A 23,149-nucleotide genomic window follows, 5' to 3' on the forward strand; every position below is an offset into this window, starting at 1 on the left:
AAAAATTAGAAATATTTTGAACTGAATGAAGTAAAAATACAACACATCAGAAATGTATTTTGTGAGATGCTTAGCAAGAAATTTATAGCACTAAAACACATATTAAAAGTTTTGAATCAATGATCTTAGCTTGCACTTTACAAAATTAGAAAAAGAACCAAAATAAGCAGAAGAGAAATTATAAGAATCAGAGCAGAAATTGATAAAATAGAACACAGAGAAACAATACAGATAATTAATCCAAAAGCTGGTTCTTTGAAAAGTTCAATAAAATTGATGAACCTTGATCCAGACTGATCAGAAAAAAGACACAAATTACCAATATCAAGAATTAGATATCACTTCATAGCCACTAGAATGACTCTAATAAAAAGATAAATAAGTGTTGGTGAGGATGTGGAGAAATGACAACTGTTACACCGCTGGTGCAAATGTAAACTGGTGCAGCTGCTTGGGAAAACAGCCCGGCGTATTGGCAGTTCACCAAAAGGTTCAACATAGAGGTAGCATATGACCCAGCAATTTTACTTTCACAGGCATGTACCTAAGGGAAATGAAAACATATACCCACATCAAAATTTATCCATAAATGCTCACAACGGCATCATTTATAATGGCCAAAAAGTTGAAACAACCCAATGTTTCTCAACTGATGGATAGATAAATAAAATGTGGCATATCCATATCGTGGAATGAATATTATTCATCCATAAAAAGGAATGAAGTATTGATAGAGGCTACAATATAGATGAACCTTAAAAACTTTTACTAAGAAGCTAATCACAAAAGACCACACGTTGTATGATTCAATGTACATGAAATATCCAGAATAGAAAATCTATAGAGACATAAAATAGATTAGTGCCTGCCTAAGTCTAGAGAAGAAATAAGGAATGACTGCTAATGGGTATGGAATTTCTTCTGGGGTGATTGTATTGATGTGTGCACAACTCTGTGAATATATTAAAAACCATCAAACTGTACATGAAATGGGTGAATTTTTCGGTATGTGAATATCTCAATAAAGGTGTTATATAAAGAGGAGAGGGGTGACATCATTACAGATTTTATAGATAGTAAAAGGATAATAAGGGAATATTAAGAGCAATTTTATGCTAATAAATCTGACAACTTTAATAAAAATGGACGAATTCCTTTAAAGACAGAAACTATAAAAGCTCACTCAAGAAATATACAACCTGAACAAACCTTATTATCTATTAAAGAAATTAAATCTGTGTAGCTAAACGATTTTCCTGCAAAGAAGACTCTAGATGCCTTCACTGGTGAATTCCATCAAATGTTTAAGAAAGAAATGATAATAACTCCATATAAACTCTTCCACTAATTGGAAGAGGAAGGAATTCTTCTCAACCTCTAAGGTCAGCATTACTCTGACACCAAAGCCAAAGACATTACAAGAAAACTATACTCTGATATTTCTCATAAACATCGATGCAAAAACTCTTAGGAAAATGTTAGCAAATTAAATCCAACAACATACACCATGGCCAAGTAAGGTTTATTACAGGAATTCAAGGCCAGTTTAATATTAAAAAATTAATCAATGTAACTCACTATACCAGTCGACTAAAAAGGAAAAGTCATATGCTCCTCTCAATAGATGCAGAAACAGCATTTGACAAAATCAAACACACTTTCATGATCAAAAACATTCAATAAACTATGAGTAGAAGTAACTTCCTCAACCTGCTAAAGGGCATCTAGGAAAAGCCAACAGCTAATACCATATTTAACAAGATCAGGATGACTGCTCTTACCACTTCTGTTTAATTTTGTACAGGAGGTTTTGATCAGTGCAATAAGGCTAAAGAGGAGAAGAAAGAAGAAAGATGGGATAGGACAGAAAAGGAAGGGAAAGGAAGGGAAGAAATAAAAGGCATCCAGATAGGAAACAAAGAAGCAAAACTGTCTTCATTTGCAGAGATCTGATTGTCTATGTAGAAAAAAATCCTATGAAATCTATAAAAATAGAATATGGGGATTTAGCAAGGTTGTGAAAATAGATCAACAGACAAGAACCAGTTGTGTATCTATATACTAGAAACAGAAACTGAAATTATAAAAACAGTCCCATTTATAATAGCACCGAAAATATTAAATACTTGAGATAAAGCTGATGAAAGATGTAAAAGATCTGTACACTAAAACCTAAACATTGCTGAGTGAAACTAAAGAAGATCTAAATAAATGAAGAGTTACACTGTGTTTATCAATTGGAAGACTCAATATTAAGATGTCATTTCTCTTCAAATTGATCTGAAGATTCAGACATTCTAATACATATTTCAGCAGATATTTTTGTATTCAGCAGCATTAAAAAGCTGATTCTAAAATTCATATGGAAATGTAAAGGACACAGGATAGCCAAAACAAGTTTAAAGAAAGAACAAAGAGTACTTAAACGATTTGATTTCAAGACTTATTTCAAGACAGAGTGCTATTGGCATAAATAAAGGCAGACATACATATCAATTGGAAAGAACAGAGTACAGGCACAGACCCAACCGTATGTGGTCAATTAGGTTTTGACAAAATTGCAAAGTCAATTGAATGAGAAAGGATAATCTTTTCAACAAACAGTGCTAGAACAAGTGGATATCTACATGAAAAAAATGAACTTGGATCCACATTCCAACATCGTCTGAGAAAATTAACTCCAGATGGATCATATACCTAAATGTAAAAATCTCAAACTATAAAATTTATAGAATAAAAGATGAAAAAAATCTTTGTGACCTTGGGTTAGGCAAAGATTTCTTAGGTACAACACCAAAAGCATAACCTATAGTAGAAAACAAAAGATAAAGTGGACTTCATCAAAATTAAAAAATTCAATTCTTTGAAAGACACTATGCAGAGAATGACAAGCTAAGCTAGTGACTGGGAGAGAATATTTGAAAATCACATATTTGATAAAGGGTTTCCAGAATATAGTGAAAAACTTGCAAAACCCAATAAAAAGAAATCCTAATTTAAAAATTGGGCAACAAATTTCAATAGCTGTATCTCCCCTCTCCCCCAAAATATACAGGTGGCAAATCAGCACATGAAAAGTTGTTTAGCACCATTAGGCATTAGAGAAATGCAAATTAAACAATCAATATCACCTCATACCTATTAGAATGTCTAAAATTTAAAAGACTGACTATAAAATGTGAGCAAGGATGTGGAGTAAATGAAACTCTCAAATAATGCAGGTGGGGATGTAAAATAGTACAACCTCTTTGGAAAAGTTTGGCCATTTCTTCAAAAGTTTAACATCCATCTGCCATGTGACCTAGCCATGCTATACCTAAGTGTTTTCTCCCAAGAAGAAAGAGAGTATATGTCCACATACAAACTTGTACACAAATGTTCATAGCAGCTTTATTTGTAATATCCCCAAAACGGAAACAAATACCCATCAGCAGGTGAAAAGATAAACAAATTCTGGTATAATCACACAAAGGAATACTGCTCAGCAATGAGAAGGAATAAACTATTGATCACACGATAACATGAAAGAAACATAATTATGCTGCGTAGAAGCTGTCAGACAGAAAAAGGGTACTTACTCTAAGATTTCATTTATATAAAGTCCTAGAAAATATAAACTAATGTATAATGACAGCAGATTGGTGGTTGACTGGGGATGTATGAGACAGACATTACAAGGGGACACAAGAAAGTTTTTGGAAGCGATGGATGGATATGGTCACTATCTTAAGTGTGGTGATAGTTGTTGTAACAGGTGTATACATCTGTCAAAACTTACCCAACTATATACCCTTTAAATATGTGCAGTTTATTAAATGTCACTTACACCTCAATAAAGCTGTTAAAAAAGGATATGCTCCCCTAAAGTCTACAACTCAGGAAAAACTTTTTAGTAGCTTAGCTAATTGAACATACTATCTTCATTTATCTTCTTCCACTAAATGAATCAAGGTTTAAAAATTGTTCTCTGAATAGGTATTGACATCAATTTATTATAATATTAGATCTACTAAAATCCAGAATCTTCCATTCATCTATATCGACCAAAATTAACAAGCTGATAAAGCTCCTCTTTGTGCAAACACAGCCCCAGTAGGAAAGTCACAGAACCAGAAAGTCCATCAGCCTTTTCTGTAATCACACTGAAATCCATGAATATCTACAGATGAGTCACAAGAAGAATGTACATAAAATGCATATAAATGATGAAGTTTTAGAATATAACTGAGGTTCAGTGGGATGGAGTCCAGAGCTGACGACTAAGAAAGAACTCTTGAGATGTCTTTGGTGCAAAATGGTGGTGTATTAAAGCACAGGGACAGGACCCATGGGCAGAAAGAGCTGCTGCCCTGGGGTTGTGAGGGGTGGGAGTTGGGGGACGTAAGGAAAAGGGAGGTTTCAAAAGGATTTTTGTATGCTAAAGAAGACTCACAGGATACCACAGGCTTTGTCATTGTCAAGTTAAGGTTGTTTTTCCTTCTAGTAAGGCATTAACAGTAAGATAGTTGGGAGCTTCCTGGAGACATTATACTTTGCCCGCTTCAAGTATCTGTCAATGGGCTGCAGATTATAAGGACATTTAATTGTATCTACATTCCCTTCTGGAAGCTAGGCCATTGATAGAAATGCTTTGTTCTTGTAGATTGCTAAGACATTTGTAAACTGAGGGAGACTCCTGTCTTGTAGGATTGTGATCTCTATAAATTTTCCTTTAGGGCAGTCAGGAGTGCCTGAGGACTGTCACATAGATCCCATGGAGGGGGGGTTGTGGGGTGTCAGCTTCTGCTTTGTCTTCAGCTTGCCTTCTGTTCCCTCATCATAAAGAATAGAGCATTAAGAGAGAGCCACAAAAGAATGAGAGCTATAAGCACATAAAATGAATTTATCTCTAGAAATATGTTTTACTTGTAGCACTTACTTTGGATTGAACTTTTTTAGGTAAATACAGATTACTCAAAAGGAGAAGTGGTTTCTGTTCTGAGCTGAAGGTAGGGATTGTGTCACATAGATATACTCAAGGGTAATACAGAAAGCAGTACAAAAATAAGAAACTTTTGTACTCCCTTCTTATAGTTTATAAACTATTATCTTATTAATGATTTCTGAATGAAGAAAAATGCAACCTCTAGGTGACCTAAAAAAGAGAGGGGGAGGAGTCAGGCTCAGGGATGTGAAAGACAGCATTCTCTGTTGACTCAATTGGATTTGGAATTTAGTTCAGTGCCTCAGTCAAACCCACTTTTCTCTCTCTGCCATTAGCGGGGAAAATAACCTAAACCCTGACAGTTAAAACTAATATACTTACCATGAAAATTTTCCAAACACAGTAAATAGAGAAAAGGAAAATAACCTAAACCCTGACAGTTAAAACTAATATACTTACCATGAAAATTTTCCAAACACAGTAAATAGAGAAAAAGTAACCCAGAAAATTAAAGTATTTCCCCTTGAAAGTTTTTGAGTATTCTATTCTCTCCTGAGGGAAAACAAACAACAAAACATGGTTAGTCTCAGCAAAATGTAAACTTATACTCAACCAAAACATTCCAGCCTCTATGAAATTACTGTTATGCCGGAGTGAAAAACCCACACGTGATATTAATCTTAAAATAATACTAGTGGGCAACATTTATTGAATGCTTACTTTAAGCCTGAAATTGGGATAAACACCTTACATACATTATCTATTTTAATTCTTATAACAACTCTTACATGTTCTATTATCTTAATTGTACACATGAGAAAACTGAGACTTAACAGGGGTTAGATAACTTGCCCAAGGTCACACAGCTAGTGAGTAGGGGAATTTCGACTCAGGTCTGTCTTCAAAGCCTATGTTAACCTCTACCCTATATGGCTACTCCTATGAAGTGATCCTTGAAAAGGATAAAAATAGTTTGAATGAGCTTAACTAATAGATTTTGCATATTTAAATTATATTGTATTTTAGGTGTAAATAGGAAAGTTACTTCTCATAGTTAGGTCACTTCTTGATCTGGATCCTTTCTTTTTTTTTTAAGAGAGAGAAAGAGACCTGGGGGAGGGGGCCTTGCAGGGGGAGGGGCAGGGGGACAGGGAGAGAGAGAGAATCTTGAGCAGGCTCTACACCCAGTGCAGAGCCTGACACAGTGCTGAATCTCATGACCCTGAGATCATGACCTGAGCCAAAATCAAGAGTCGGACACTCAACCAACTGAGCCACACAGGTGCCCCTTGATCTGGATCTTTTAAAACATGGCTAGATCATGGCACTGCTCTCACAATATTACTAATTTATAAGGGAATAAAAAACAATCAGAGGAGCTACCATCTTGACCCTGAATCAGAAGTGGTGTGTGCCACCTTCCAAAGTTGAAAAACCTCTCAAATATCCCACTAATTTGTTATTGAGTAAGAATTTTGCTGGGGGTAGGAGCAATGTCATGAAGAATGCAGACTCCTAAAGCTTCATGGCTGATACTGGAGCTATGAGGTCTTTCTTGCACTGCTTGGCCAGAGAGGACACTAAAAAGCTATTTAGTCTTGTTCTTTCTTCAATCATACTGGTAAAAACCACACTTCCGTTTCCTTGCCTTGTACCTTGGTAGCATATAGATCAGCTGTTTCCAGAAAAAGCTGCCTGCTTAGTTCTTCCAAAGCATCCACTTCCTGTTGAATAAGAGTAAGATCTGGCACAAAATGGGCATCAAGGCTTAAATCACAAAGAAGTTTCAAGAAATAGCAATGAAGAAAGCATATGCTTTTGGTTTTTCCTATGGTAGATCCTAGGAACTGCCTATATATTCAATTTCCTGCTTTATGGACAACAGTACTCCTTTAGAGCAATTTTCCCAACCTCCCACACAGGTGTGTAAAAGCTTCTCCATTATCAAACACCTACCACTCAAGTTTCTCACTAGTTCAAGTGGCTCAGACAGATGGTTGTGTTCGTTGTTGCTTTTCTTTGATCTAGTTAAAGTCAAATATAATTTTGAAATCTCAAATAGTTACATAGTAAAACACCTATAATACAGCATAATTTTCCCCTAAATTATCTGAATAAATGTAACATTAGGAAAGGGAACTAACACTACGGAGTTCCAATACAGGCTGGGATTTATAAACATGACTTTTTAGTTCTTTATAGACATTATCTTCTATTATTCTCCTAACAGTCCCATGAGATAGGTATTATTACCCATTTTGCAGATAAGGAAAGCAAAGCTCAGAGAGTCAAGTAAATTACTCAAAATCATGCAGCTAACAGGTGAGGATGCCAAGTCAGATCTGCCTTCCTCCAAGGCCTGTTCTTTCCATTACACTATGCTACTTTCCAAGAACTTACTGAGGTCCTATTATTTTCTCCATTTAGGAGACAGGGGCTCAGAGAAGTGAAATAATCCTGATACTTTTACTGACTTGACTTATTGTCACTAAGATAGCTTAAACCTAAACTTTGGCTTTTATGGACTTTTAAGTAATAAAAATAGTGAAGACAGCCCAAGTTGGAAGATTCACTTTGATCCAAATCCTCCCTACTCTGATTTTTCTCACTACAGGCATACCTCACTCTGTTGTACTCTGCAGATTTTTTTTTTTTTTTTTAAACAAATTGGAGGTTGTGGCAATCCTGTTGGGCAAGTCTACTGGTGCCATTTGCGTCTCTGTGTCACATTTTGGTAATTCTCACCTTATTTCAAACTTTTTCATCATCATTACTATTATTATTATTATTATTATATTTGTTATGGGGATTTGTGATCAGTAAAATTACCACTCACTGAAAGTTCAGATGATGGTTAGCACTTTTTATACTGTTTTTTTTAAAGAATGCTCTTGCACACTCAATAGGATACAGTACAAACATAACTTTTATATGTACTGGGAAACCAAAATATCCATCTGACTCGCTTCGTTGTGATATCTGCTTTTGTGTGATGTTCTGGAGCCAAACCTGTAACAGCTCTGGGGTATGCCTGTAGACTCAAGTTACTGAGTGCCCTTCAGCTCCTTCCTCCAAGTGGCTGCTACTCTCATGGTCCAGGCAGTCAAACAACAGGGTTTAACTAGTTCCATGTCTGCCTCTCCCATGATTAGATAGTCAGCTTCTTGAGGAGAGAGAGTACACTCTGTTCATCATTTTATCCCTTAGGACTCTGCCTGGAAATAGGAGACATGAAATAAATGCTTCTGGATTAAATGAATTCAATGTAATCCTGTTTTTCCTCTCTCGTGGTCATGTCATCCTGCCTTTCTTTGACCTAATTTTTACCTACATTTAACACCAGAAAGATTGCCCCAATTTATAGCAAGCACAGATTACATCCTTTTCCTCGAGTTGAAGCAAAAGGGAATTTGTACTTCCTCAGGCCAGAGAAGGAAGCAGGAATATGCCATCTCACTTCAGGCCCCCCAAGTTTTGACTTAATAGTCTGGTAGCACAAAAAGATTTTGTTACTCAATGTGGGCATCAGTTTAACACTGCAAGGCTGGGCCAAGAACAATCCATTAACCCAATCATCTTGATTCTTTAAACCAAAAGTCACTAAAGATACAGTGCTGCTTAAAATTTGTTTAGAAATACTGATTGCTTTAGAAATAGGCCCTTACCATCCCCTACATATACAAACCATCCATTTTAGGGAGCCACTGTATTTCATGCTGCTTGGTCAGACCCAGGAAATAGAAGAGTGTAGTGGAAAGAACTAAGAGGAGTGCCTATCTTTGCCACAAGCCACAGTGTGACTTAACCGCTCTGGGTCTATTTTCTCATCTGTAAAATGGAAAGAGTGATTTTTAGGACTTCTTCAGCTCAAGGACAATGGTTTTATAATCTTTTAGGGGTGTTGGAAAGATTGACTCTGTATTTCCTAAGCCTAGCCCTGGCCAGCTGGACTCTGATGCAGTCAGGTGCCTTAGGAGAGACCATCCCAATACTACTTTTGTCTTCTGGCCTTGGTCCAGAGTTGAAAAAAAGAATCAAGCAGAGTGATAAAGGATACTTTCACTTCCTGGTGCTGAAGTGGTAACACTTTTTATCATTCCCCAGAATCCTGACGGTTTGTTATGCACCTCCCCCTTCTGGAACATAGTTCTCCGTGTCATCGCCATCCTGAAATGAAAGAAAAGATAAAACCTCAGCAAGGGAGCTTGGACCCTCATGGTCTGTTCTCATCCACCTTCTAGTCTCATAACTACCCCTTTCCTTTGCTGAGCTGTTCAGGAAAGAATGCAAATGCTGGAATCCTGCTTTTCTACTGCTTACAACCGAAGGGAAACTATACACTCCCAAGAAGCAATGTGGCCTAGGCAAAGGAACACAGAATTTGGAGAAGACAGTAAATGTGGAGACTGGCTCTGAGAAGCTGTGAAACTTCAGAGTTTCTATTTACTCATGTCCGATGGGTGTGAAGATCACTGAAATCATATATAAGAACTCTTGTTACCAACTATAAAGCACTACACATATATTAATTATTATTACCATTATCATTTAAGGACAAAATAGTTAACACACCTAAAGGGCCAGGGTCAGGGTAGGAACTAAAAAAATGTTTTTCCTTCCTTTTCAAAAGCAGACAAAAGAACAAAAAATAAACCCAGCAAGATCACAGAAACCTAGCCTCTTCTAAAACATCATTCTCTAACTCCAGCCCCCCCCAACTACTGAGTAAGTCAACAAGAAACTGACTACTATTCCTTCTGCTTGTCCTCTCAGTCTATGGAGAACTCACTGCCTCAGCAACAGATGCTGGCATGTTCCAGCCTACCACAGTGGTGTTAAGAACAGGGCCCTTGGAAGGAAAAGGAAGATCACTTGTACATAAATGGTTACTTGAAGGGTATAATGGGCCAAGGCCTACCAGTCTAAAATAAACCAGGTTAAGTGTAACAGAGATAGAGTAGTAGGACTAAAGAAAATTTGAAAAGAAGATGGAGACTTCTGGGTGACAAGAGATAGAAGTGGTAAGGAGGAAGAAGCGGCATTAATATTTACGGTTGGAACCAACACAAAATGGTACCAGTGGTGCCAAACAGTATTTCTATGGGCTAATTCTTTAAGCCACTGGTTAAAATGATATTAACACTAAGAATATTAGGTGTATGGGGCCATGCTGACTTAACTGTTTCCTCCCTAAATGACCTCTGCCTGGATACTGAGTGAATGAAATATAGCTCCAAGCTTTAGCTGTCTTTTTCTTTAATTACATACGTTCACTGTAACTCAGCGTTGTTGGAAGATGTAATTGACAACCAAGAAGAGGCTCAGACCTAGGGAGATTTTGACTTGGCAAGACTCCTAACCCTTAGTTTTCCCATTTTCATAGGTGGTCATAGGTGGAAAAGCTGGCACAAGTGTATGAAGAAGGAAGAGGTTCTATCTCACTCATTGAAAAGTTCACTTCAGTTTACCATGCTGGATTAAAGGACAGGCCTTGGGGAGAGAGAATACACAGACAGCCATTTCTATTATCCTTAGTTTTCATGTCTCAGTACAACAAACACGATGACTGGCTGTGGAGTGGAACTGGTTGACTGTGTAAAGGTGAGTGACACTGTATCATGGCCCCGTAACAGGCAGAGAGGTGTAACCACTAGAAGAAGTGAAGGTTGTCTGCACACAGCAAGCATGACCTTGTTTTAAACAACTTACTTTCACTTTTACTGATCACTTAGCTCTAAATCAATTTTGCTCTTATCAAGTAAGTTGCAGATGAAAAATAAATGTATATTTTCAAAAGAAACGGTAACAATATCAAACTTCCTGAGATGTGGTAAAAAAGAAAAAAATAGTATGAGGTACTAGAGAAGTCAGTAACTTTTATCTTGAACTTCTTTTTGTCACTATCATCACCACCCCCACTGTGATCATCATCCCTACTGCCTCTTTATAACAACGGTAGTCCAGATCAAGAAATTATCTATTATCAGCTGAATGCCATTAAAAAGCCCACAGTCTGGAAAAACATATGCACGCGGCTGAGGTTTGGTGGTAGCTTACAAGTCAAGAGGCTGGAAAAGGTCTACTGTGGTTTAAATATGCCATTCTACGGTTTTCTGATGGAAACCAGAAAGGTGGGAATTCAGCAATCACTTTTCTTTTTTAATTAAACATTTTGAGGTAATTGTAGATTCACACGTGGTTATAAAAAAATAGAGAGATCCTATGTACCCTTCACCCAGCTCTTTCCAATGGAAACATCTTGCAAATTTATAGTACAGTATCACAACCAGGGTATTGACACTGATAAGAGTCAAGATACAGACATTTCCATCACTACAAGAATCCCTCACGTTGCCCTTGTATAGCCCACTTCCCTCCTCTCACCTCCAACTCCTCTTTAACCACCCAGCAACCACAAATTTGTTTTCCATTTCCATTTTGTCATTTCAAAAATGTTACATAAATAGAATCATATAGTATGTACCCTTTGTGGATTGGCTTTTTTCACTCAGCATAATTTTCTGGAGTGTCTTCCAGGCTGTTTTATTGACAGTTCATTCCTTTTGGTTACTCAGTAGTATTCCGTGGTATGGATGTGCCACACTTTAACCATTCATTCATTAAAGGATATCTGGCTTATTTCCATTTTTGGCTACTATGAATAACACTGCTATAAACATTAGTGTACAAGTTTTGTGTGAACATAAGTCTTCATTCCTTTGGTATAAATGCCCAGGAATGCAATTCACTGGGTAGTGTAGTAGTTGCATGTTTAATTTTTAAAGCAACTGCTAAATGGGATCCAGAATTACTATTACTACATTTTAACCAGCAGTGTGTAAGTGATCCAGTGTCTCTGCATCCTTACTAGAATTTGGTGTCACTTATTTTAGCCATTCTAATACATGGTTATCTTGTGGTTTTAATTGCATTTCTCTAATGGCTTATGATGTTAAAACATCTTTTCATGTACTCAATTGCCATCTGTATATGCTCTACAATGAAACACCTGCATGTCTTTTGGCCATTTTCTTTCTTTTTTTAAAGATTTTTTAAGATTTTTAAGATTTTATTTATTTATTTGACACATAGAGAGAGAAAGGGAGAGAGCAAGCACAAGCAGGGAGAGCTGCAGGCAGGGGAGAAGCAGGCTCCCCGCTGAGCAGGGAGCCCTATGCGGAACTTGATCCCAGGACCCTGGGATCATGACCTGAGCCAAAGGCAGACGCTTAACTGACTGAGCCACCCAGGCATCCCTCTTGCCCACTTTCTTTTCTTTCCTTTTCTTTCTCCTTTCCTTCCTTCCTTCCTCTCTCTCTCTCTCTAGAGAGAGAGAGCACAAGAGGTGGGAGGGTCAGAGGGAGAAGCAGACACCCTGCTGAGCAGGGAGCCCGATGTGGGGCTCCATCCCTGGACTCCAGGATCATGACCTGAGCTACAGCCGCTGAACTGACTGAGCCACCCAGGTGTCCCTTTTGCCCATTTTCTAATTGGACTTTTTTTTTTTTAATTCTAAGTTTTGAAAGTTTATGTATTTTAGTAGTTTTTTTTTTTTTCCAGATACGTAGTTTGCAAATTTTTTCCCAGTCTGTAATTTGTCTTTTCATCCCCTGAGCAATGTCTTTCCCAGAGCAGAAGTTTTGACTTTGGATGAAGTCCAATTTATTAATTTTCCCTTTTATAAAGTACGCTTTTGGTGTCAAGTCTAAGAACTCTGCCTAGCCCTAGATCCCTCCTATGATTTCCTGTTTTTTCCCCCTAAGTTGTAGAGTTTTACGGTTTGAGTTAATTTTTGTGTAAGATGTGAGCTTTATATTGAGATTCATTTTTTAAAAAATCTATGGATGTCAAATTGCTCCAGCATCATTTGTTGAAAAAGCTCCCTTTTCTCCATTGAAGTGTTCTTGCATCTTTGTAAAAAATTAGTGGGCATACTTGTGTTGGTCTGAGTTCTCTACTTTGTTCCATTGATATGTCTATACCTCTGCCAATATCACACAGTCTTGATTAGTATAGCTGTATAATGTTTTGAACAGACTGATTCTTTCCATTTTATTCTTTTTCAAAACTGTTTTAGTTATTCTAGTACTTTTGTCTTTCTATATATCAGAATCATTTTGTGTAGATCTACAAAAAATCTTGTTGGGATATATGTTAAACCTGTGTATCAATGTGGAGAGAATTAACATCTCTACTATTTTGAGCCTTCCAATCTATAAACATGTTATGCCTATTTAGATACTTGGTTTCTTTCATCAGCATTTTATAGTTTTCAGCATGTAAGTCCTGTACACGTTTTGTTAGACTTATATCTTTCATTTTTCTAGTGATTGTAATTGGTATTGTATTGTAATTGATATTGTATCTAATTGCCAGTATAAAGAAATACAATTTATCTCTGTATGTTTATTTTGTACCCTGCAACCTTGTTAAGCAACCATTGGTTTGCATGGTTCCCCTGTATGTAGCATTCTTCTCTTGCTGCTTTCAAGATTTTTTCTTTACCTTCATCTTTTAGCAGTTTGACTATATGAACCTTGGTGTAGTTTTGTGTTTATCGAGTTGGGGTTCTTTAGGCTTTTTGGATCTGTAAATTAACGTTTTCCACCAAATTTGGGAAGTTTCTGGCCATTATTTCTTTAAATACTTTTTTGCTCCTTTCTCACTCTTTAGGACTCCAACTCCATGTGGAACTGTTTGATACTGTTTTATACTGAGACACTGTGCATTTTTTCCAGTCTTTTCTCTCTCTATTCTTCAAACTGAATAATTTCTATTGATCTATCTTCAACTTGATTTTTTTCCACCATCTCAATATCTGCTAAACCGAACTAGTAAAATTTTCATTTCAGTTACTGTACTTTTTAACTTTTGAATTTCTTTTTGTTTTCTTTTAAAAATAAAGTTTCCATTTTATCTGTTCACTAATATTATGCTTACCTTCATTTCTTAGAATATATAATAGCTGCTTTTAAGTCTGTTTGCTAAATCTATTATTTGGGCCCACTTGAAGTTGTGTCCATTGACTGTTTTTTATCTTGAATATGGATTGCATGGCCCCATTTCTTTGTATGTCTAGTAAGTTTTGGCTGAAAACTTAACATTGTATATATTATGTTGCAGTACTTTGAAATCTGTTTTGTTTTTCTGAGGACTTTTGTTGTTGTTGTTCTATTAAGCAGGTAACTTCCCTGGGCTCAAACTGTGAAACTGTCGTACCTAACTATATGCAGCAGCTAACGCCTTCGCTTAGTTTTTCAGCATCCAGAGGCTCTCTTTTTAGCCTGATTCTGATGGTCTCTGCTGAGCCTGAGCAGGTCCGTGGTCAACAAAGAACCTGAACAGATTTTATAGTCAGATTTTAAGGCTTATCCTTTCTCTGGTCCCTTTGTTTCTAGTGATCTCTCAAAATTTCTAAATGCTTTGCCACTCCTCAGTTCTACCTTGTGACACCTCAAGCCAGTAAGAATTTCACTTTCTCTCATTTGAGCTCTGTGCCCATCTTACACATAGTTCAGGCAATGCACTCAACCAAAGGCACAACACACTTGCAAATCACAATAAGAGGTAATTATGTCTTTCAAGGGTAGACCCCCTTCTAGTTTCTCCCTACTTTTCCTCAGGCTCTCTGGTATTTACTCTGCAAATGCATTGTTTAGTGATGAGGCAGGGATTCAGACAGTTTATACTTAGACTCTATTATCTTCGTACTTCTGCATCTCTTTTGCCTCCAAAATTTCACTTCTAAGTTCGAATCAGAATAACTGGAAATTTATCAGTCTGAGTGGGTGCTAGGAGAGCAGGCAGTGGTAAAAGAGCAACTCCAGGCAAGAAAGCCACAAACATGAAGCCATCTGATACTCTGCTCAAAATTTTATGTCTCTGTTCATTTTCCAGTACCTTTGTTCAGTGCCTGAATTTTTTTTTTTTTTATAATTTTTCTAGTTTTTATGGTTTTCTGTAGAAGGAATTAGTTAAATTCTTGGCAGTACCATAGTTTGAGGGCACTTGTGGCTGGTGCTAAAAGTTTACCAGTGAATGTATTTTTTTTCTTTATCCCTACAAATTTTCAAAAGAGAACCTAAAAAAACAAAAACAAAACAAAAAAACCCCCCAAAAACCCAACTGTAGAGTACAGGTTAAGATTTTTTTCTTCATAGTAATAGCTTGCATTAAACTTCTCCATGTTATAATACCCTAGTTTTTGTGTAAGTCACAAACTGAAAAATTATAAATTCAGAATTTATGGGCTGAAAGGAATCCTAGAGACCCTTTAGTCAACCCCATCATTTTATAAGGAAACTAAGACAGTCTAGTATTTGCTCAAGATCACTTAACATGCTTATTATAAAGTGATTGTCTTGTTGAAGTTCTTTTCATTATACCATGGTGTAGTTGCATAGCTGTATTTTCTATCTTCCACAAAACCACAACTTCAAAATTGTATTGTTTGTGAATACAGACTATGTTCCAGCTATATCATAGATTACCAAAATAAAAGCTTTAATATCTAAGTCAACACAAAAACAAAACAATGTAACAGATGACTTAATTCTCTCAACCTGAGAAAAGCTGAAGGCTTTGACCACTAAACCAGCATGTTCATACTAACTAAACTAGGTTTTTGAGGAATGTTTGTCAAATACTATAAACCTCATCTTCTCTTAGTGTTTCAAGTGAGAACACAGTGTGCCTCTTTCCTACAATTTTCAACCATTAACTCTTGTACATAACAAATGTTATTTTTCTTGTATGCCATCTCAATACGGCCCTCTGCTGTTAAATTAAAAAATGGTTTTCTAGCCACTACTCCCCAACTATGAGTGTTTGTGAAAATAGTTTTTCTAGTCTGAATCCCAAGGGTCCCAGTGTTGTCATGTTAGCTGTCTATCTGCCCTGTTAGCTCCACTGCTGTGCTAATCAGGCCAAGTTGGGAGGCTGACTCAGATTCTGAGAGCCGCTCAGACTAATAAGATCTACTGCAGGACCACAAACCATCCCAGATTCTGACTAGACAAAACCTACAGGGATACATGTATGGATCAAGGCCAATTCCTAACCATGGGAAAGGAATTCCTAACCATTATGACAAAATGGCGTAAAAGCACATATCCAAGGAAAAGGTCAACGATGGTGATGTAGGAAGACCCTGAACTTACCTCCTCCATAGACACACCAAATCTACACCTATTTATAGAGCAATTCCTCCTGAAGAATAACTGACGGCTGACTGAACAGCTTCTGCACAACAAAAGATAGACAGACCACATAGAGGACAACAAAACAGATGGAGACTTGGTATTAAAGGGAACTCCCCACCCCCAATGCTGTGAAATGCAGGGTTGGGGAGGGCGGGCAGGGGGAAGGAATAATACCGAAGGATCATGAGCAGATTTGTCTGCCCTGAGGCACAGAAAAGCTGTGGTTTAGGAGAGCAAGTAGAATATAAAGGAACCCGCTCTAGAACCCTACCAGACAGCACAGGAACTGCTGGCACTCCCTTCAGGTGGGCGGGGCTAGCGGGCACCACAGTTTATGTTCCCCCTCCACCTTGCTAGTGTAAACAGGAGCAGGGTCTGGGCACCCTAGTCAGATTACCATCCCAGTGAGCCCCAAGCCCCTAGACCACATCAGCCCCAGCTGTCCCACTAAGGAAGCCCCAAAACCATGCACATTGGGACACCCCGGTCACTACAGCTCCAGCCATCTCACCAGGTGACACAGGTGCAAAGCACCCTGGAACGCTCCAGGCCCACACCAGTTCAGCTCCAGATGGCGTGCTGGGGCCCCCCTGGCTCATGGATGCTTTAGCTCCAGCTCCAGCCACCCTGCCAGGGTACTCACTGTGTGGAGCACCTCAGGAACCCCTGGCCTGTGCCCACTTCAACTCCAGTCGTCCTGCCAGGGCACTCCCTGAGTGAAGCATCCTGGCCTGTGTTAGCCTTGGCTCCAGCCACCCCATCAGGGTGCTTCCTTCATGGAATGCCCTGGGAAACCCTGGCTTGCACTCATTGCAGCTTCAGCTATCTTGCCAGGGTGCCCTCTGCAGAGAGAGGCCCAGGACACCTCCCCCACCACCCCACATGCACTCACTTTAGCTTCAGCTGTCCTGCCAAGGCACTCTCTGTGCAGACAGCCCCAGGACCATCCTGGACCACACGCACTTCAGCTCCAAACATCCCACCAGGGCAGACCCAGAATGGAGTGCTCCAGGACCCCCAGGCCATGCCAGCCACAGCTCCAGCCAGTCAACCAAAATTACCAGTCACACACAGTCTACACAGAGGATGACCATACACAGGAGCATTCCCTCAAGTTTAGGAGAAGCAGCTGTTCCACCAAATTCATAGAACAAGCACAGAAAGCCAGGCAAAATGAGGAGTCAGAGGAACATGCTCCAAACTAAAGAACAAGACAAAATCTCATAAAAAGAATGGATGGAGATAAATGAAATGGAGATAAGCAATATGCCTGATAAAGAGTTTAAGGTAATGATCATAAAGATGCTCACCAGACTGGAAAGAAGGCTAAAAGAATTGAGTGAGAACTTCAACAAAGAGACAGAAAATATAAAAAGAACCAGAGTTGAGGAATACAATAACTGAAATGAAAAATATACTAGAGGGAATTAACCCAGATTAGTGGATGCAGAAGAATGGATTAGTGATCTAGAAGACAGGGTAATGGGAGCCACCTAAGCTGAACAGCAAAATGAAAAAAATTAAAAAATAAGGGCAGGTTAAGGGATTTCTTGGACAACATCAAGCAAATACTCACATTATAGGGGTCCCAGAAGAAGAGAGAGAGAAAGGGGCAGAAAACTTATTTAAAGAAATAGCAGAAAACTTCCCTAACCTGGGGAAGGAAACACATCCTGGCCCAGGAATCAAAGAATTCCAAACAAGATGAACCCAAGGAGGTCCACACCATGACACATTGTAATTAAAATGTCAACTATTAAAGAGACTCTTAAAAGCAGCAAGAAGCAAATAGTTATATACAAGGGACACCCCAAAAGGCTATCACCTGATATTTTTCAGCAGGAACTCTGCAGAACAAAAAGGAATGGTATAATATATTCAAAGTGCTGAAAGGAAAAAAACCTCTACCTGGCAAGGTTATCATTCAGAATAGAAGGAGAGAGTTTCCCAGACATATAAAAATTAAAGGAATTCATTATCACTAAATTGGCCTTAGAAGAAATATTAAAGGGATTTCATTAAGTGAAAAGAAAACCCTAAGTAGAAGAAAAGGATGATATAAAGACATATATATACCTATATAAATCTTTATATCTATATATCTTTAAATCTATATAAAGATGTAAAACATGACAACATACACATAATGGGGGGGAGTAAAAAAAGTTCTTTTAGAATGTGTTTGAACTTAAGTGATCATCAACTTAATATAGACTGCTACATACTTGGGATGTTATATATCAACTTCATGGTAACCACAAAACGAAAATGTATAATAGATGACCAAAAAGTAAAGAGAAATGAAGCCAAACATACACTAAAGAAAGTCATCAATCACAAGAGAAAACAGCAAGGGAACGAACAGAAGAACTATAAAAAACAGCCAGAAAACAATGAACAAAATGGCAATAAGTACATACTTATCAATAATTACTTTAAAATGTAAATGGTCTAAATGCTCCAATCAAAAGACACAGAAGGACTAAATGGGTAAAAAAAAACAAGACCCATCTATGTATGCTACCTACAAGAGGCTCACTTCTGACCCAAAGACACAAACAGACTGAAAGTGAAGGGCTGGAAAACATATACCATGCAAATGAAAGTGGGGACCGGGGGGAAGCCAGGGTAGCAGTACTTATCAAAGCAGACTCTATAACAGAGACTTTAACAAGACACACAGAAGGGCATTATATAATTATAAAGAAATCAATCCAACAAGAGGATATAACAACTGTAAATATCTTTGCACACAACATTGAAGCATCTAAATACATAACACAAATGTTAACAGACATAAATGGGAAAACTGTCAGTAATACAATAACAGTAGAGAACTTTAACACCCCACTTACATCAATGAATAGGATATCCGGGCCAAAATAATCAATAATGAAACAGCATCTCTGAACTAGACCAGATGGACTTAATAGATACATACAGAACATTCCACCCCAAAAGAGCTGAATACACATTCTTTTCAAGTGGACATGGAACATTCTCCAGCACAGATCACATGTGGGCCACAAAACAAGTCTCAATAAATTTAAAAAAGACTGAAATTATATCATGCATCTTTTCTGACTGCAGTGGTATAAACAAGATATCATCACGAGAAAGCAACTGGAAAAAACACAAACACATGGAGGCTAAATATGCTCCTAACCAACCAATAGGTATCAGGGTAATGCTGGTTTCAGAGAATGAATTTCTTTCTCTTCTATTTTTTGGACAGTTTGAGGAGAATAGGTATTAACTCTTCTTGGAATGTTTGGTAGAATTCACCTGTGATTCCATCTGGTCTTAGACTTTTGCTTATTGGGAGTTTACTGATTTACTGACCAATAGGTCAATGAAAAAATCAGAGAGGAAATAAAAAATAGAGACAAATGAAAGCGGAAAAACAATCATCCAAAATCTTTTGGATGCAACAAAAGCAGTTCTAAGAGGGAAATTTATAGCAATACAGGCCTATCTCAAGAAATAAGAAAAATCTCAAACACTTTAACCTTATACCTAAATGAACTAGAAAAAGAACAAAGCCCAAGCTCAGTAGAAGGAAGGAAATAATAAAGACCAGGCAGAAATAAATGAAATAGATTCTAAAAAAAGAAAATAGAAAGATCAATGAACCAAGAGTTGGTTCTTTGAAAAGGTAACAAAACTGATAAACCTTTAGTCAGATTCATCACAGAAAAAAAAAAAGAGAGAGAGACAGGACCCAAATTAATAAAACCGGAAATAAAAGAGAAGAAACAACAACTGACACCACAGAAATACAAAGAATTATAAGAGACTACTACAAAAAAATACATGCCAACAAACTGAACAACCTAGAAGAAATGGATAAATTCCTAGAAACATACAGTCTTCTGAAACCAAATCAGGAAGAAGTAGAAAATGTGAACAGACCAACTACTAGCAACAAAAGTGAATCAGTAAACTCCTAATAAGCAAAAGTCTAAGACCAGATGGAATCACAGGTGAATTCTACCAAACATTCCAAGAAGAGTTAATACCTATTCTCCTCAAACTGTCCAAAAAATAGAAGAGGAAGAAATTCATTCTCTGAAACCAGCATTACCCTGATACCAAAATCAACCAAAGACACTACAAAAAAAGAAAACTACAGGTCAATACCCCTGATGAACATAGATGCAAAAATACTCAACAAAATATTAGCAAACTCAATTCAACACTCTATTAAAAGGATCATTTACCACAATCAAATGGGATTCACTCCAGGGATGCAAGGGCGGTTTAGTATAAATGAAAACAACATGATACATCTCATCAATAAAACAAAGGATAAAAACCATATATTCATCCCAATAGAAAAGCATTTGACAAAATTCAACATTTGATCATAAGAACGCTCAACAAAGTGGGTTCAGAAGGCACATATCTCAACATAAAAAAGGACCTATATGAAAAACCCACAGCTAACCTCATACTCAATGGTGAGAGAGCTTTTCCTCTAAGATCAGGAAGAAAACAAGGATGCCCACTCTTACTACTTTTACTCAACATAGTACTGTAAGTCCTAGCTGCAACAATCTGACAAGAAAAATAAAAGGCATCCAAATCATAGGAGAGAAGTAAAAGTATTTGCAGAAAGAAAAAACAGTCCCATTTACAACTGCACCAAAAATAATAAAATACCTAGGCAGTAAAAGACCTGTACTCTGAAACCTATAAAATACTGATAAAAGACATTGAAGAAGACAAACAAATGGAAAGATATTCCATGTTCATTGATTGGAAGAATTTATAGTATTAAAATGTCCATACCACCCAAAGCAATCTACAGATTCAATGCAATCCCTGTCAAAATACCAACAGCCTTTTTTCACGGAACTAGAACAAATTATACTAAAATCTGTATGGAACCATAAAAGACCCCAAATCAATCTTGAGAAAGAAGAATAAAACTGGAGGTATCACAATCCTGGAGTTCAAGATATACTACAAAGCTATAGTAATCAAAAACAACATGGATCGGGGCGCCTGGGTGGCTCAGTCGTTAAGCGTCTGCCTTCGGCTCAGGTCATGATCCCAGGGTCCTGGGATCGAGCCCCGCATCGGGCTCCCTGCTCCGCGGGAAGCCTGCTCCTCCCTCTCCTACTCCCCCTGCTTGTGTTCCCTCTCTCGCTGTGTCTCTCTCTGTCAAATAAGTAAATAAAATCTTTAAAAAAAAAAAAAAAAAAAAAACATGGATCAACGGAACAGAATAAAAGCACAGAAACAAACTCACACTTATATACTCAATCTGTAACAAAGGAAGAAAGAATATACAAAGGGAAAAGACAGTCTCTTCAATAAACAGTGTTGGGAAAACTTGACAGCTACATGCAAAGAATGCAGCTGGATGACTTTTTCACACTATATGTAAAAATAAACTCAAAATGGATTAAGACCTAAATGTGAGACCTGAAACCATAAAACTCCTAGAAGAAAACACCAGTGGTAATCTCTCGGACATTAACTTTAGAAATATTTTTCTGGATATGTCTCCTCTGTTGAGGGAAACAAAAGCAAGAATAAACTACTGGGACAACATCAAAATAGAAAGCCTTTGCACAGCGAAGGAAACCAATAAAACAAAAAGACAACCTACTGAATGGCAGAAGATATTTGTAATAATATAAAAATATATTATTCAACTCAATATCAAAAAGACAATTTGATTAAAAGTGGGCAGAGGACCTGAACAGACATTTTTCTAAAAAAGACATACAGATGGCTAACAGATACATGAGATGATGCTCAACATCACTAATCAGGTAAATGCAAATCAAAACCACAATGAGGTATCACCTCATGCCAGTCAGAATAGATACAATAAAAAAAGACAAGAATAACAAGTATTGGCAAGGATGTGGAAGAAAAGGAAACCCTCATGTACTGTGGGTGGGAATGTAAACTGGTGTGTTGACTGTGGAAAACAGTATGGAGGGCGCCTGGGTGGCTCAGTTGGTTAAGCGTGCCTTCAGTTCAGGTTATGATCTCAGGGTCCTGAGATCGAGCCACATGGGGCTCTCTGCTCAGCAGGGAGCCTGCTTCTCCCTCTCCTCTGCCCCTCCCCCCTGCTTGTGCACACGCACACGCTCTCTCTCTCAAACAAATAAAATCTTAAAAAAAATGTACATCCACACTTGACATGGGTCCTAACTTTACATTCATCTCTCCATATGAATGAAAGAAATATAGTAAATGGGAGAATAATCACGGGACCCAAAATAGTATTATTCCTTTATAATTATCTTTCAATATTGAATAATGTTGCTTTTACTGTTGTTTTTTAAATCTATGTTCACATTTTCATGTAAAATAAACTGTACAGAATGAATGTGAACAAAATGCAAAGAATAAATGTATATACAACATGTGTATCTACTATCAATACCCTAGTACAGATGTACAGAAAAGGAGACAAATAATGATCTGGTAAATCTGGCCCTCTTTATCATTCTAAAGTCTATTGTTATCTCTTATATTAAGCCTTCTTTGACGTGACTATGGGTCTTACTATAGAAAAATGTTGAAAGACAAAATATGAAATGCAGAAACCTTCATGCAATTTAAAACCTCTATGTCACTGTTTTTATTTGGGTAATAGAACTTTAAAAAAGACAGTAGACTAATGAACTTCATGAAGACAGTAACTTACTATCTTTTTTTAAGATTTTATTTATTTGATACAGAGAGAGAGAGAGAGGGAGCCTGCACAAGACAGAACACAAGGCGGGGGGGGGGGTGCAGAGGGAGAAGCAGGCTCCCTGCCAAGTAGGGGAGCCTGAAGATTCAGGGCTCGATCCCAGAACCCTGGAATCATGACCTGAACCGAAGACAGACGCTTAACCAACTGAGCCACTCAGGCACCCCAGTAACTTGTCTTGTTCCTCATTCTATCTCTATGAGTTCAGCATTTAGTGCAGTACCTAGCATAAACTAGGCTTCCTATAATTATTAAGAGAATGAAAATATATGAATGAATAAATGAAGACAAAGCACTAAAACCTAT

The 23,149-nt window shown here is 37.5% G+C and overlaps 1 protein-coding gene across 2 annotated transcripts in view; it reads right to left on the minus strand.

The window, feature by feature from the left end:
* The window catches only part of LOC116641988 (Golgi pH regulator), a 59,367-nt gene that overhangs the window by 12,352 nt on the left and 23,866 nt on the right, over window positions 1-23,149 (minus strand). For both annotated transcript variants that reach the window (XM_032420005.1, XM_032420011.1), the window contains 3 exons: window positions 8,982-9,091; window positions 6,580-6,668; window positions 5,384-5,476 (listed from right to left, as the gene is read on the minus strand). In XM_032420005.1, coding sequence (XP_032275896.1) covers window positions 5,384-5,476; window positions 6,580-6,668; window positions 8,982-9,091 — 292 coding nt within the window. The remainder of the gene's footprint in view (window positions 1-5,383; window positions 5,477-6,579; window positions 6,669-8,981; window positions 9,092-23,149) is intronic.

The sequence above is a fragment of the Phoca vitulina genome, unplaced genomic scaffold, assembly GCF_004348235.1.
Source record: "Phoca vitulina isolate PV1807 unplaced genomic scaffold, GSC_HSeal_1.0 scaffold2, whole genome shotgun sequence".
Classification (NCBI taxonomy): domain Eukaryota; kingdom Metazoa; phylum Chordata; class Mammalia; order Carnivora; family Phocidae; genus Phoca; species Phoca vitulina.